This window comes from Marmota marmota, unplaced genomic scaffold (genome assembly GCF_001458135.2).
Source record: "Marmota marmota marmota unplaced genomic scaffold, marMar, whole genome shotgun sequence".
Lineage (NCBI taxonomy): Eukaryota > Metazoa > Chordata > Mammalia > Rodentia > Sciuridae > Marmota > Marmota marmota.
In genome coordinates, this window is record NW_026000196.1 from 4,143,743 (window position 1) to 4,158,742 (window position 15,000).

Here is a 15,000-nt window from a genome sequence, read left to right on the forward strand (position 1 = left end):
TTTTTTTTTTTTTTTTTTTTTAAAGAGAGAGAGAGAAAGAGAGAGAATTTTTAGTATTTATTTTTTAGTTTTCGGGGGACACAACATCTTTGTTTGTATATGGTGCTGAGGATGGAACTGGGGCTGCACACACGCCAGGCGACCGCGCTACCGCTTGAGGCACATCCCCAGCCCCAGAATCTGTCATTTAATCTGGGCTTAATTAAGGTAACTTGAAGCATGCTACCTTCAGCACCTAATCCTTGAATCTAGGCCCTAATGAGGCCTGTCCTCACTCTTTAGAGTCAGAAGCATAGACAGAAAATATATGAATACAGATCTAACCCCATGTTGTATTTCTCCAGAGTTCTGTACTGTGAGAAGTCAGTTACAACCTGGCCATTTTCCTATCAGACTGGACATATGTCAGTTAACTGGAGTCTTCTTATTTTGTAGAACTGAGGATTGAATCCAGGGCCACTCAACCTCTGATATATATATGTCCCCAGCCCTTTTTATTTTTTATGTTGGGACAGGATCTCACTAAATTGCCCGGGTTGGTAGCATGCCTGAGGCACTGGGTTCAATTCTCAGACCATGTAAAAAAAAATAAATAAATAAAATAAAGGTATTGTGTTCACCTACAACTAAAAAAATAAATATTAAAAAATAAATAAAATAAAAAATTTTTAAAAAATTGCCCAGGTTGGCCTCAAATTTGTGATGCTCCTGCCTCAGCCTCCAGAGTCTCTGGGATTACCAGCATGCACCACTGTGCCAAGAAAACTGACTGGAGTCTTAAGAAGGAATGTTGTTGTATAGGTGTGTTTTGTCCCCAGGCCTCCCCTGTCTTTGTGTGTGTGTGTGTCTGTGTGTGTTGGTCTTTACATATCTCAATGGTGAACAAAGTCTTGCAGTATTCTACATTGCCTTGTTCTGGCAATATTAGTGGTAGCAGAAATGTCCCCAGTTGTCTATAATCTCCTGAGAGAGACCCAGTAAGATTTTTTCTTTACTCTATACCTGGAGGAACCTAAGTGGCACTCCACAGGGATATCAGTTGTCATCCAAATTCCAATCCTAGAGAGAGTGAGAAGTAACAAGAGGAAAGGTATTTACAACCCCTCTCACCCCAAGTGTTCACCCATTCTTCACCCAGCAATCTGGTCCCTGAGGAAAGAGGAGGTTCCATCCTCTACCAAGGATGGGGCATTTTTCCAAAGAGGTTCCACTTGAACTTTTGGATTGTTGTTTGGTTTCCGCTCTTTGAGAAGGCTGGAGAGAAGGGAGCTAGGCAGAGAGAGGGCACAATCACATGAGCACACACCCACACAAAATACCTCTTCATGACTTCCTGGCTTTGTTTATACTGTTTCCTCAACTTGTGCCCTTTCTCACCCTTTCCTTTGGTTGTCCCTGGAGGACTTGTTTAAATAATACTTCTTCTAGGAAACCTTGTATGATCCAGTAAAAATTGACCGTTTTCTTTCTTTCCTTTTTTTTTTTTTTTTGGTGTGGGGGGGCACTGAGTCTTGACCCCATGGGTTCTACCACAGCCTTTTATTTTTTATTTTGAAACAGGGTCTTGCTAACTCATTAAGGCTGGCCTCACGCTTGCATTCCACTTGCCTTAGCTTCCTGAGTTGCTGGGATTATAGTCATGCATCAACTGTTCTCTTATCTGTGCTTTCAGATCTATGTCCTGATGTCTGAAAGCTCCTGGAGATTGCTTTGTCATCTTTGTGTCCATTACATTCTTTGGTGGATGTGACTTCTCAAATCTTTCAACTTGGCTTTCTAGGTAGCTAATACCTGGACGGAAGTGGCACATAAGTGGAGAGTAGGGTTCACAGACATGGGCTTTGGGTCAAGTGCAGTTTTAATGCTGGCTAATTCACTAACTACTTTATAATCTTTGGAAAATTAGTTAGCTTTTCTGAATCTTAAGGACTTATCTTTGAATTAGAGAATTCTACTTCAAAGACCTATCGTGAAGGTCAAATGAGGCGATGCACATACTTAGAACTGAGTTTACAGGGCACTCATTACAAGTTAGCTACTGTTACTTGCTTTCTTGTTTGTTTGGTACTAGGGATTGAGCCCGGGCACTTAATCACTGAGCCACATTCCAACCCCTTTTATTATTTTATTTTATTTTTTTGGGACCAGGGATTGAACTCAGGGGCACTCAACCACTGAGCCACATCCCCAGCCCTTTTTTATTTTATTTAGAGACAGAGTCTCACTGAGTTGCTTAGTGCCTCCCTGATGCTGAAACTTGCTTTGAACTCTCAATCCTCCTGTCTCAGCCTCCTGAGCTGCTGGGATTACAGGCGTTTGCCACTGTGCCTGGCCTCTCTTTATTTTTTATTTTTAGACAGGGTCTCACTAAGTTGCTTAGGGCTTCACTAAATTGCTGAGGCTGGCCTTGAACTTGTGATCCTTTTGCTTCAGCCTCCCAAGTTGCTGATGTTATACCATGTACCGGAGTGCCTTGTTAGCTACTGTTACTTGTGACCCATTGTCATTCCTATAGATGTTTAAGAGGCATGCCATGGGCGACCCTGCCTTTGCAGGCTTGTCTCCAGATCTTAAATCTTAACGTGGAGTTTGATTTTTCTTGTCCCACCCACCTCTCTTTTCTTTTTTCTTTTTGGTGGCACTAGGGATTGAACCCAGGGCTTTGTGCATTTGAGGCAAGCACTCTACCAACTGAGCCATATCCCCAGCCCCCAACCTCTCTTTTCTTTATACTTTGGTCTGACCACCCGCTGAGCTCACAATTCCTAATCATGTTTCTTGGTGGATCATAGATTTGATTTGTGTCTTTAGCTTAGAGACATCAATAGGAACTTGTGGGCTGTTTTAACCCCAATCATGAAACTAATACCCTAGTTCCATTATGGGTGACTTCCTTGCTTCCTCCTGCAACTTCTACCTCTCTGTTTTTGTAAGTTGTCTCTAGGTCAGGACATGAGTATTTGTAAATGTTCGAAGGAGATTTCCAGAGACAACTGGGAAGTGAATGAGCAGAAAAGAATGGACACCTTCTTCTTACTGATAAGCTGCCATAAACCAGGCGGTGATGGTGAATGATGATTTGCCAGAGATTTTAGAATCAGAAAGACCTAGACTTGATTCCCAGCCCTGAAACCTCTGACCTTAAGCAAAATACCTGTTTTGAGTGAGCAAACACTCATTTGCCGAATGAGGATAATCTTGCTTTCTTTACAGGGTTGTTGTGAGAAAGTATATCTAAAGCACTAGCATGTTCTGGAACACGGTAAACAGTGAGTAAATGGCTTTGATTACAAATAGGTAGTTTAAAAACTTTTGTTCCTTTTGAAAAAATGAAGAATTGAAGAAGTATCTAAAGTTATCTTATTGGCAGGAGCTATGTCAGATCCATAAGATTCAGAATATCTGAGTACCTGAAGGACAAGGCAAAATATATTTTCTTCAAGCAAGGAGAACAATGTATAACACTTTAAAGTTTAACAAAAAATAGCTATGTGGGGCTGGGGTTGTGGCTCAGTGGCAGAGTGCTTGATTGGCATTTATGAGGCACTGGGTTTGATCCTTAGCACCACATAAAAATAAAATAAATAAAATAAAGTTATGGTGTCCATCTACAAAATATTTTTAAAAATTGCCTATGTAGGGGTTGGGGTTGTGGCTCAGTGGTAGAGGGCTTGCCTCTTATGTGTGAGGCCCTGGGTTCGAGTCTCAGCACTACATCTAAATAAATAAAATAAAGGTCCATTGACAACTAAAATAAAGATATATTTTTAAAAATTGGCTAAGCACAGTGGTGTACACCTGTAATCACAAACATGCAGGAGGCTGAGGCAGCAGGAACATAAATTCAAGGCTACCCTTAGCAGCTTAGGGAGACTCTGTCTCGAAATAAAAAATAAAAAGGACCAGGAATGTAGGTCAGTGGTAAAGTACCTCTGGGTTCCATCTCCAGCTCCCCAAACAAACAAACTCCAAAACTACAACAGCAAAGATACTTGATTGAATTACTTATCAGCCTATATTTATTACAGGAATTACTTATCAGCCTCTTCTTTGAAGTTGCACCCAAAATTGTTTTTTTTTTTAACTTTTATGAGTTTTATTTATTTATTTTTAATTTATTTTTTGGTGTAGATGGACACAACACAATGCCTTTATTTATTTATTTATTTATGTGGTGCTGAGGATCGAACCAGGGTCCTGCTGTGCTAGGTGAGCGCTCTACCGCTGAGCCACAATACCAGCCCCAAAATTGGTTTTTTAAAAATATTTTTTTAGTTGTCGATGGACCTTTATTTTTATTTACTTATTTCTATGTGGTGCTGGGAATCAAACCCAATGCCTTACACGTGCTAGGTGAGCACTCTACCGCTGAGCCACAACCCCAGCCAGCACCCAAAGTTTTTGTGAAGAACTTAATTCTATTTCAATTCGGTTACTCCTAAACTGGGAATCTGATATCAATTCTAACTCTGAAAGTTCCCTAAGTTCACACATTTGCAAGCAATATCAATTGGTTTTCTCCTCCTCCTCCTCCTCCTTCTTCTTTCTTCTTCTTCTATGTTGGTACTGGGAATAGAAACCAAGGGCACTCAGCCTCTGAGCCACATCCTTAGCCCTTTTTATTTTTTATTTTAAGACCGTTTCTTAGGGTTTCATTAAGTTTCTGAGGCTAAGTGTCTTAGGGTCTCATTAAGTTTCTGAGACTAGCCTTGAACTTGGGATCCTCCTGACTTAACCTCCCAAGCCACTGTATATTACTTCTTTATCTATTTTTCTAAGTTCTAGGTTTTTAAAATATTGATTACAAGAAGGCCTATCCTGATTTCAGAAGCATTTAAATGTGAAAAAAACTTGAGACTTATATTTGAAGACATATGGTTTTTAAAATGCTACTGGGAAACACATGAGGAAGTGATTAATTTTGTCTGGATGACAAGGTGACATTTGAGTCTAGTATGGGAAGTTGTGTAGGAGTTTCCCATGCAGATAAGAGGCTAAAGGGTATTCCAAGCCAAGGGAAACCTCTATTATGGTGCTTATCTCAATCTATTCTGTATATTGTTCCACTCCCACCAGCTTGTAAATTCCTTGAGATCAAGAACAAATTTGATTTCCCAAAATGACCATATAGCTCGTTATTTTGCCATTTTTTTACTAGTTCATTTCATATTTATTAATTTTATTCATATTTATATTTACTGAAAAAACAGTATTTCTTGTAGCTCATTGTAAAAAACTGGTAAATTCAAAGAGGCAAACACCACCCCACACAAATTTCTGGCAGTAGTCAGAGGCGGAGGCAATGAGGTTGTTTGTTTGTTTGTTTTTAGTACCAGGGATTGAACCCACGGGCACTTAACCCTGAGCCATATTCCTAGCCCCTGCCTCCCCACCAACCCCCTGCTTTTTAAATTTTTTTATTTGAGACAGCGTTTTGCTAATTGCTTAGGGTCTCACTGAGTTTCTGAGGCTGGCTTTGAAGTTGCCATCCTCCTGCCTCATCTTCCTGATCTGAGTTGAAGAAGTATCTCAAGTTATAATAGTTAGAGCACTATGGCATCTGGAAATGCAATGAGTTTTGAAGTCCATAACATAATATAAAGAGGAGCTTAAAATGACAGCTGGGGCTGGGCGAGGTGGCCCACGCCTGTAATCCCAGCAGCTCAGGAGGAGGAGGCAGGAGGATTGCAAGTTTAAAGCCAGCCTCAGAAATTTAGGGAAATGCTAAGGAACTCAATAAGACTTTGTCTCTAATAAAATACCAAATAGAGATAGTGATGTGGCTCAGTGGTCGAGTGCCCCAGAATTCAATCCCTGGTACCCCAAACAAACAAAAAACCAAACAACTGGCATAATGAAAAGAAGATTCTGGGCTGGGTGTGGTGGATTACAGCACATCTGTAATCCCAGTGACTGGGGAGGTTGAGGCAGGAGGATCACAAGTTTACAGGCCAGCCTCTTCCCAATTTAGTCAGACTATCTCAAAATAAAAAGCACCCCTGGGTTTAATCCCCAGTATCCACCACCTGACCCCCATCCAAAGGAAAAAATAATAATGGCTCTCAAAGTCTGCAGCTTCAGATGTGGCACTGAGAATGGAACCCAGTGCCTCATACATGCTAGGCAAGCACTGTGCCACTGAGCCACAACTTCAGCCCCAAGACCTATTTTAAATACATAGTTTCAGACTTAGGTTTTTGAGTTGAAACCTTACCAAGTTTATGCATGGAAGTGGATCATCTAAATTTCATAATTTTTTTTTGTATTGTAGATTGAATTCGGGTACGTTTAACGACTGAGCCACATCCCCATCTCTTTTTATATTTTATTTAGAGACAGGGTCTCACTAAATTGCTGAAGCTGGCTTTGAATTCGTGATCCTCTTGCTTCAGCCTCCCANTTGAACTTGTGATCCTTTTGCTTCAGCCTCCCAAGTTGCTGATGTTATACCATGTACCGGAGTGCCTTGTTAGCTACTGTTACTTGTGACCCATTGTCATTCCTATAGATGTTTAAGAGGCATGCCATGGGCGACCCTGCCTTTGCAGGCTTGTCTCCAGATCTTAAATCTTAACGTGGAGTTTGATTTTTCTTGTCCCACCCACCTCTCTTTTCTTTTTTCTTTTTGGTGGCACTAGGGATTGAACCCAGTGGTGTTTTACCACTAAGCTTCATCTCTGACTCTATTTATTTTTTACATTGAGACAGTCTTTATCACTGATCTACATCTCTAACTCCTTTTATTTTGTATGTTGAAACAGGGTCTTACTAAATTGCTGAGGGTGGCTTTGAGCTTGCAATCCACTGCCTTAACCTCCAAAGTTGCTGTGATTATAGGTGTGTGCTACCTCACTTGCCTAGTTTCATTATATTTGTAAATATATTTGATTTGTAAGGATTACAAAACTTTGAAAAGTTTCTAGGTCAGACAAGTGAAGGAATTAAAAAGAAAATCTAATATTTTTAGGTTTAGGTTAAAATTACGTTTAGGTTATAAACATAATTTTAAATGTTTGATGATGCTGGGTTAAGTTAATGAATGGGATAAAAATGATTTGGTTTCTAAACAGTGATTAGTAAAAAGTGCTAGACTTAGAATAATAAAACTTGTAAGCTTAATCTAAAAGCCTAAGAAGAATGCTCCAGGCTCTCTGGCACATGCTTATAGTCCCAGCTGCTCCAGATGCTGAGTCAGGAGGCTTGCTTGAGCCCAAGAGATAGGCCAGCCTGGGTAATATAGCAAGACCCATCTTAAAAAACAAACAAAACAACTAACAAAATCCCCACCAAAATAAAACAAAAAAAACCCTTAATAAATAAATAACTTTTTATTTTGTAGCTATAATAAATTAAACCCTTCCCCCTTTATTTCTATGGGGATATTTTGTTCTTATAGGATTTTAAGTATTTCACTTCCATAGTTTGAGGGCTGGGGTATAGCTTAGTGGTAGAGTGCTTGCTTGGCATGTGTGAGGCCATGGGTTGAATTCCCAGCACTGTAACAAAAAAATTAAAGGAAGAGTGAACAAATTGAAAATGGCTAAAGCAAAAAGACTGGTCAGCTTGTAAAGAGGTTTATTTGGTATGTTAAGGAACTTGGACCATATTGTGACTGAAGTAATAGGAAAAGTATAGATTTGAAAGATGAACACATTGCATTTGCACTTTGGAAAGAACACTGTGATAACTTTGAGGGTCTAGTTGGCAGAAGGGAAAACAGAGATGATGATAATCTAAACAGTGTAATCACAGGGGCATAGAGATAAAAGCTAGACATTTCAGAAATAACACATGTTAGATGTAGGGCATGAGACAAGGAGCCTGGTGTGTCCCACTGAGAATTGAGTACTTCCATTAATAGAGACTATAGCAAAAGCTGATCAATGTTTGACACATGGAATTTGAAGTATCTGCAGGATAAACAGATAAAAGTGCTCATTAGACAGTTGAATATACGGAGGGGCTTCCAGACAGTCTGGTTTGGTGATAGATATTTAAGGAAAGAAAGCGAAAGAAAGAAAGAAAGAGAGAGAGAAAGAAAGAAAGAGAGAAAGAAAGGGAGAAAGAGAGAAAGAGAAAGAGAGAAAGAAAGGGAAGAAGAAAGAGAGGAAGACAGGAAGAAAGAGGAAGAAAAGAAAAAAAAGAAAGAAAGAAACAAAGAAAAGGAAGGAAGGAAGGAAGGAAGGAAGGAAGGAAGGAAGGAAGGAAGGAAGGAAAGGGCTGGGGTTGTAGCTCAGCGGTAGAGCGCTCACCTAGCACGTGTGAGGCCCTGGGTTCGATCCTCAGCACTACATAAAAATAAAATAAAATAAAGATATTGTGCCCAACTACAACTAATAAATAAATAAATATTTTAAAAAAGGAAGGAAGAGAGGAAGAAAGAAAGAATTTTTCCTTCGATTACCATGCTTTCAGGGAGGTTTACAAGGTGTAGGGCATTACCATGCTTTCAGGGAGGTTTACAAGGTGCAGGGGAAAGAGGCATCCCCAGTAGGGCAAAGACCCCCTTCAAACAAGAACTTGCAAAGAAAAACGGCAGGGAATCAAAAGAAAGTTTGGGTAAACATGTTTCTGCTTTAAGAATCAACGTTTCAAATACGTGAGAGACTGAACAGTTCTACTCTGGAGACTACTGGCAAATCTGGGCGGACTGAGGCCAGATTGACAGACTGTGCTGACTGGGATTGGAATCCCTTATGGTAGTGTGTCCAACAAGAACACACCCTGGGCCATCTGTAAAGACGCCTTCCATGATCCGTGTTGTAGCGGAAGTTAACTTAGCTGGCAGGGCAAGGGAGGCGGCCCAAGGTTTTGATTTCAAGCTTCTGACTTCGCGGTCTGAGTTGGGGATGGGGCGGTGGCCGGCAGGGCGGGGCTGCAGGCCTGGGCAGCCTTCCTGGTAGAGCCCCCGGGAGCGCGGGCCCCGCCTCCTTCCTTCCGGCAGCCGAGGGTGCTGCGGGATGCGGGGGAGGGTCGAGGTGAGGGGGGGGCATATATAGGGCGGGGCCTAGAGGCTCTGGCCACGCCTCCCCGACAGCTCCGGGCAGCGCGGCTGGGCGGGGCCTACGGGGCGGGGCTGACAGCGCCGGGCGAGGCCTCAGGTTCCTTACAGCCCGCGAACTCGGCAGGAGCTGCAGCTGCTGCCGCCCGTGTCTTCAAGGTCTCACCGCTTGTTCAGCAGAGACCCGGGCTCGGCCGCCATGTCCGTCGCGGACGAGGTTGATGGACTGGGCGTGGCTCGGCCGCACTATGGCTGTGAGTGCGGGGCTTTGCTGCGCGAGGGCTTTGGGTATGGGCTCCCTGCCTCCTAGGCGAGGTTTTCCCGGTGGCTCGGCCGGGCGGGTGGGGCAGGGCGGCTGTCGGCTGCGCGGACCCGGAAGAGCCGGCTTGGCTGGGTGGAGGGCTGGAGGCCCGGGCCCGCGCCCCCTCCGGCTTGGAGGCGGGTAGGACCCCGGAGGTCTCACTGCCTCGGCACCCACTGCGGCAGAAGGAGCCCACCCGGCCCCTCTCGCCACCCAGCTGGGCCGAGATTGGGGGAGATGGCCTGGGGTGAGGTGGCAGGAGGACGGGGCAGGGCGTGTCCCGGGACCGGAGACTGGGGCTCTGCTCTGGCTTCTTGGAAAGGTATGCCCCGAGTGGTGCCTGCGAGCCGACTCAGGGTCCAGACCTCCCTGGCTCCATGCTAGGCGAGGTGCGGTACGGTCCTGAGCAAGTCACTTCGGCTTTCTCGGGCTTAGTTCCTTCGTCAGGATTTCAAAAGTTAAAGAAAAAAAAAAAAGCCACCGAAAACCTCTGACTTCTTTATTTTCTGTCGTCATCCTTGGGATATCAATGAACTGCAGGTGGGGTGGTTACCATTGGCTACTGGAATCTACTTTGGGGTCTCGAAGTTTTCTATTTTTATTTTACATTATGGAAATAATGGTATTTTTTTTAAAGGGTGATTTTATTTATCACAGTTATAATGCGGTGCCACGTTTGTGAAATTGGGCATGAGTAAGACCAGGCCCTGCCTTCAAAGAATTTTTTAATCAGATAGGTGTACAAGCTAGTGATAATAAGGTGCAATAAAGACAAGAGGTTCGATAACAGGCATACAGAGTAATGTGAAAATGGGTTTAGGGTAGTCATTGTAAACATAGGTGGTGACATTTGAATTTTCTTGAATGAAACTGTACAGAAAAGTTTGACAGATGGGGCAAGAGACCAGACTCCAGGTAGAGTGTGGAAGAGTACAGGTACACTGTGTGTGTTGTGTGTGGAACTGAGTGGTGTGGAGTGCATAGTGATAGGAGGAAAGGGGAAAAGTTTTTAAAAGTAGTGGAGGTCAGATTCAAAAGGCCTTGATTGCCTTCCCAAGGAGTTAGGAATTTAATACCCTGGATGCTAGTGTAGGAGGCAGGTAGCTTCAAGGTTAAGCCCTTGGGTATAGAAGGCTGTCTGCATTTGAACCCAGGGCGCTCTTCTTAATTAGCCCTGGGGCTGAGCTCACAGGCCTCAATTTCCTCATCTGTAAAATAAGAGCTGATAATCACAGGATTGTTGTGGGCTTCAGGGAGAGAATGCATATAAAATGCTTAGCACAATTACTACCACTTAGTTCTCAATAACTGCTGGTTTTGGTTATTAATAAAAGGGGGAAATATGATGAGATCTGTATTTAGAATGAGCTCTGACACAAGAACAAAAGCAGGCCCAAATCTCAAGTCTGTATTTTTCATATTACTATACATTTTTAATAAAGGGCAAGATGAATGTAGTTGAAACTCTATAGGTCTCTCCCCGTCTTTCTGTAATTTTTTTTTTTTTTTGGTCATGCTGGGGCCTTGGGCACTGAGCTATATCCCCATCCTTTTTCTATTTTGCAATAGGATCTGGCTCAATTTCCAAGTCTGTCCTTGAACTTGTGATCCTCCTACCTTAGCCACGTTGAGTAGCTGGGATTACAGGTGTGCACTATTGCATACAACTCCCATAGGTCTCTTTTTAGGAAAGTCATTGTACACCTGGCTATCCACACAACCACCTGACCTTCAAGGTGACTAGCAGGAATTTGATGGCTGTGGCATTCTTTTATCACTGAGGAAGATTACAGATCCTGGTATTTACAGTCTTTCTTTCATGTTTTAGCTGTCCTGGATAATGAGAGACTCACTGCAGAGGAGATGGATGAAAGGAGACGTCAGAATGTGGCTTATGAGTACCTTTGTCATTTGGAAGAAGCCAAAAGGTAAAGATGGGCTGGCTGGAGAAAAGATTGGGAGAAGGGAACTGATATGGTGTGAACAGAGATAAAGATTTCTCTGTATTTTGTATGTGGGATTTTGGGAGGCTTCTAGTTGATGGATAAGTACAGATAGGGCATTTATTAGTGGGAGCAAGTCGCCTTGATGGTAGCTTATCATGAAACACTGATGTGCATTTATGTTTCCTGAACATTTTCTATATTTTGCTGTTTGCATTTATGCTTATGGTGCTTGTTTTGGGTATTGTCAGCTATCTGAGAGAAATAGCATTTTTAGAATTTGGAAGTTCTTGATCTTAATGTTTTTCTGATTCTTCACTGGTTTTGATTTATATATGAATGAGTCTCCTCCCACCATGTCTTATGGAGTGGGTATTAGATTTGGGAGGCTTAAGAGGGTAGTGTTGTGGATATTGGTCCACACAACATCATCTGTATTCTTTGTGAAGTGAATGTACAACTGCAGTTTTTCATTTTCAGATGCCCAAGACCTGTGTTAAGGGTGTCAATTTACTATCAGTAATTCATTTCTTTTGTTCTGGTGCTTATGTTCCTTTGTAATGTCCCAGGAGAAGTAATTTCAGATTATGTATTCTTTAAGTGAGCTTTGGTGGAAGTCTAGTGAGGGATAATAAAAGGTATTTGTCACCATAGTTTAATGAAAATCAAGGATGTTTCAAATGGGGTTAATGAACAAGAGTGGTGATGGATATTTTGTTTTAATAATTCTGAAAAAAATTTTTTTTTTCTTTTTATGGTTCTAGGGAATAAACCTAGGGTTTTGTGTAAGCATTCTCCTGCTGGGCTACATTCCAATTATTTTGAGACAGAGTCTCTTTTTAGTTGCCCAGGTTGACCTCAACATTTGCAATCGTCTAGCCTTAGCCTCTTGAGTTGCTGGGATTTCAGGAGTGCTCCACTGCTCCTGGCTAATTCTGAAGATAAAATATTACAGGATAGTCCAGAGAACAAGATAACAAACATATTTGTATCTTAGGACTAACCTGTTAACCCTTCAGATCTTTCCCTTCCTCTAAAAAAATGAAAAAAATAAGAAAAAAGTAATAATCTTTTGTTCCCCTCTTTGGTCCTATTCTTCTTCCCTTTGTGTGGTAACCACCAACATGCATTTGGGTGGGCCTTCTTGAATCTAGGTTGCTTTTCTGAGTTTAAAGTCCTTCTAGGAAATCAGGGTAGGAGTATTAGTAATGATTTAACTTGGGATAAGTGATACTGATGCTTACTTTTCTAAATGGAAGTTTAGAAAACTGAGGCCTGAGTTTTCTTGGTCTACTTGTAGTTTCTTGATCAGGGAATAGTTTCCATCATTTTGTGCGGTAATTATTTAGGTATGTGCATTCAAATCACCTGGAGAATTTTAAAACAAATACAGAGGGCTGGGATTGTAGCTCAGTGGTAGAGCACTTGCCTAGAAGTGAGGCACTGGGTTTGATTCTCAGCACCACAAGTAAAAAATGAAGATCCATTGACAACTAAAAAAATAATTTAAAAAATACAGATATCTGGGTCTAACCACGGAGATTCTGGTTTAGTGTGTCTGGAGTGGGTTATACTCATATATTTTATTTGTTGTTGTTTTGTGTTTGCGTGCTAGGAATTGAACCCAGGCCCTTGTGCACGCTAGGCAAGCGTGTTCTACCACTGATCTATATTCCCAGCTCCACATCTGTGTGTTTTAAAAGCCTCTGGTGGTTCTGATGGTTCTCCTCCTCATTGAGAAACAGAATTTAAAATGTTTTTAGAGCTGGGTGTGGTGATGCATGCCTGCCATCCCAGCTACTTGGGAGTCTGAAGAAAAGGAGTTGCAAGTTCTTTTTTAGTACTGGGGACTGAACCCAGGGGTGCTTTACCGAGTCACCTCCCCAGTTTCTTTTTTTTGTTTTGTTTTTTTAAATTTTTATTTTGAGACAGGTTCTGGCTAAGTTGCCAAGACTGTCCTCAAACTTGATTCTCCTGCCTCAGCTTCCTGAGTTGTTGAGATTACAGGCATGCATCACTGTGCCTGGCTGAGGGTTGTAAGTTTGATGCCAGCCTGGGTAACATAGTAAGACCTTGTNTTTTTTTTTTTTTTTAGAGCTCTGCCTCATACTGAGATATGTTAGCCAGGATAGAATGATACTCTTCAGCATATTTCTCCTCCTCAGGTGCTGCAAGGCATTTCGTTTGCATCTACTCCAGAGTATGTTCTTTTCTGTCAGTTTGTTTGTTTGTTTGTTTGTTTGTTTTCCAGTATAGAAAAGTGGCCCATTTGCTTTAAAAAAAATCCATCTAAGGGCTATTATCCTGTGGTGTGTTTTTTAGTTGGGTGCTTAGGAAGTGATTCAAGTAGTGGAGACATTTATGATAGTCTTTGTTTTTTATACTTTGGGTTAAAAGGGAGGTCATAATACTTGCAATATTGCTCTGGCACACTCTGCTCTTGGCCTAGAATTGTGGAAATGCCCCTGCTTTATTTCATGTAGGCAATCATAAAAATCTGGATGTGATTTTTGTTTGTTTTTGCTTAAAACTTTGATTAGAAAATCACCGTTTTAGATTTTACAACTAAATAGTACCAGGAAGTCTGGGAATTTTGTGGTGAGAAAAGGGGGACTAGGAGCCCTATGAGCCACCTAACGTGGTTGCTGCTACTCCTAAAAAATTTTCTGGGTGCCCACTGGTGAATGGCATGCTTTTTGTTATTAGCTAGGGCTTCATCTCCTAGTTGTTTGCCCTGAGGAGCTGGGCTGCACATATTATGTGTTCCTAGGGCTCCTCTTTCCTCTTTAGCACAAGGCCTAAAGTTGCCGTTTTGGGTTGGCCTGGTCTAGTTTTCTCTCAAGTTGAAGGAGCCCCAAGGCCTGGAATTTATAGCGGCTCCAAAGGCAGAAATAAAGATCAAAGAAATCCAAGGGAGAAAAGGTTTCCTTCTTCAGTTCTATTTATAATGTCTCTACTCCTCCCACTAAAAATTCCACCTTTTAGTACAGTGGCCCCATTGTGTATCGGGGCACTCACCTTTAATTTAATCCCCCCCCTGTACCTTTAATAGAGCTCTTTCTTGAGAAAGAGAGAGGAGAGAGTGTAGAGTGAGTATGAGCATGTGGAGACTGTGGGTATGGGTTAAGTGGGAAAATTTAATAGTTATTTCATAAAAGTATATACTGGGAATGGTTGGGAAGTAGAATATATAGATATTTCTGTTTCTTTATTGTTTGAAAGGTAGTTTCAATACAGAAATTAAGCTGTTGTTCTAAGATTTAAGGCTTTTTACTAAGGGCTGTACTGTGGAACAAGGACTTAAAAGAGACATCTTAAGTTATTATTTATGCTTAAATGTACATAAATTTGCTTTCCTTCTTTTGCTTGTTCTGATTGAACTTTACATTTGGTTTGGCTGTGGAGCAGTTGTATGGGAGAGATGAATACCACTTTTGCCCAGTTGAAAGAGGTGATCTTTAAATATGTGAGGTATGTAGGTGCTCAGATCTCAGATAGGAGAAAAGTAATAGAGAAAGATCAGAAGAAAAGTTCAAGTGAAAAGAAAAAAACCAAGAGGAGAACACATCAGGAAAGCAGAATAGGGAAGACTGTAGGTGTGGAGGAAGTATGAATGGTTCTAGAAATGGAAGAAAATTCAGTTAGGATAAAGGTCGTTGGGATAAAGTTTATTATAACACCTGCTGTGCTGGTTCATTTAGGGTTCCCTCTTTCAGAGACTTGGTATGTCTGTTTTGGATCACCTTTCTCCTGCT

The 15,000-nt window shown here is 41.7% G+C and overlaps 1 protein-coding gene and 1 long non-coding RNA gene across 3 annotated transcripts in view; one reads left to right on the forward strand and one right to left on the reverse strand.

Annotated features, from left to right (window-relative positions):
- Positions 1 to 42: 42 nt before the first annotated feature.
- The window catches only part of LOC125612481, a 19,078-nt gene continuing 4,120 nt past the window's right edge, over positions 43 to 15,000 (reverse strand). The window contains exons 2-3 of the long non-coding RNA XR_007342822.1: positions 7,326 to 7,339; positions 43 to 180 (exon numbers count right to left, since the gene is read on the reverse strand). This is a non-coding gene — a long non-coding RNA (uncharacterized LOC125612481). The remainder of the gene's footprint in view (positions 181 to 7,325; positions 7,340 to 15,000) is intronic.
- The window catches only part of Iqgap1 (IQ motif containing GTPase activating protein 1), a 107,163-nt gene continuing 101,224 nt past the window's right edge, over positions 9,062 to 15,000 (forward strand). Inside the window, exons 1-2 of one of the 2 annotated variants that reach the window (XM_015493036.2) lie at positions 9,062 to 9,255; positions 11,131 to 11,230. In XM_015493036.2, the coding sequence (XP_015348522.1) occupies positions 9,201 to 9,255; positions 11,131 to 11,230 (155 nt within the window). In that variant the 5' untranslated portion in view covers positions 9,062 to 9,200. Of the gene's footprint in view, positions 9,256 to 9,483; positions 9,625 to 11,130; positions 11,231 to 15,000 lie in introns of those variants that run through there. The other variant, XM_048790217.1, reaches the window with a different exon arrangement.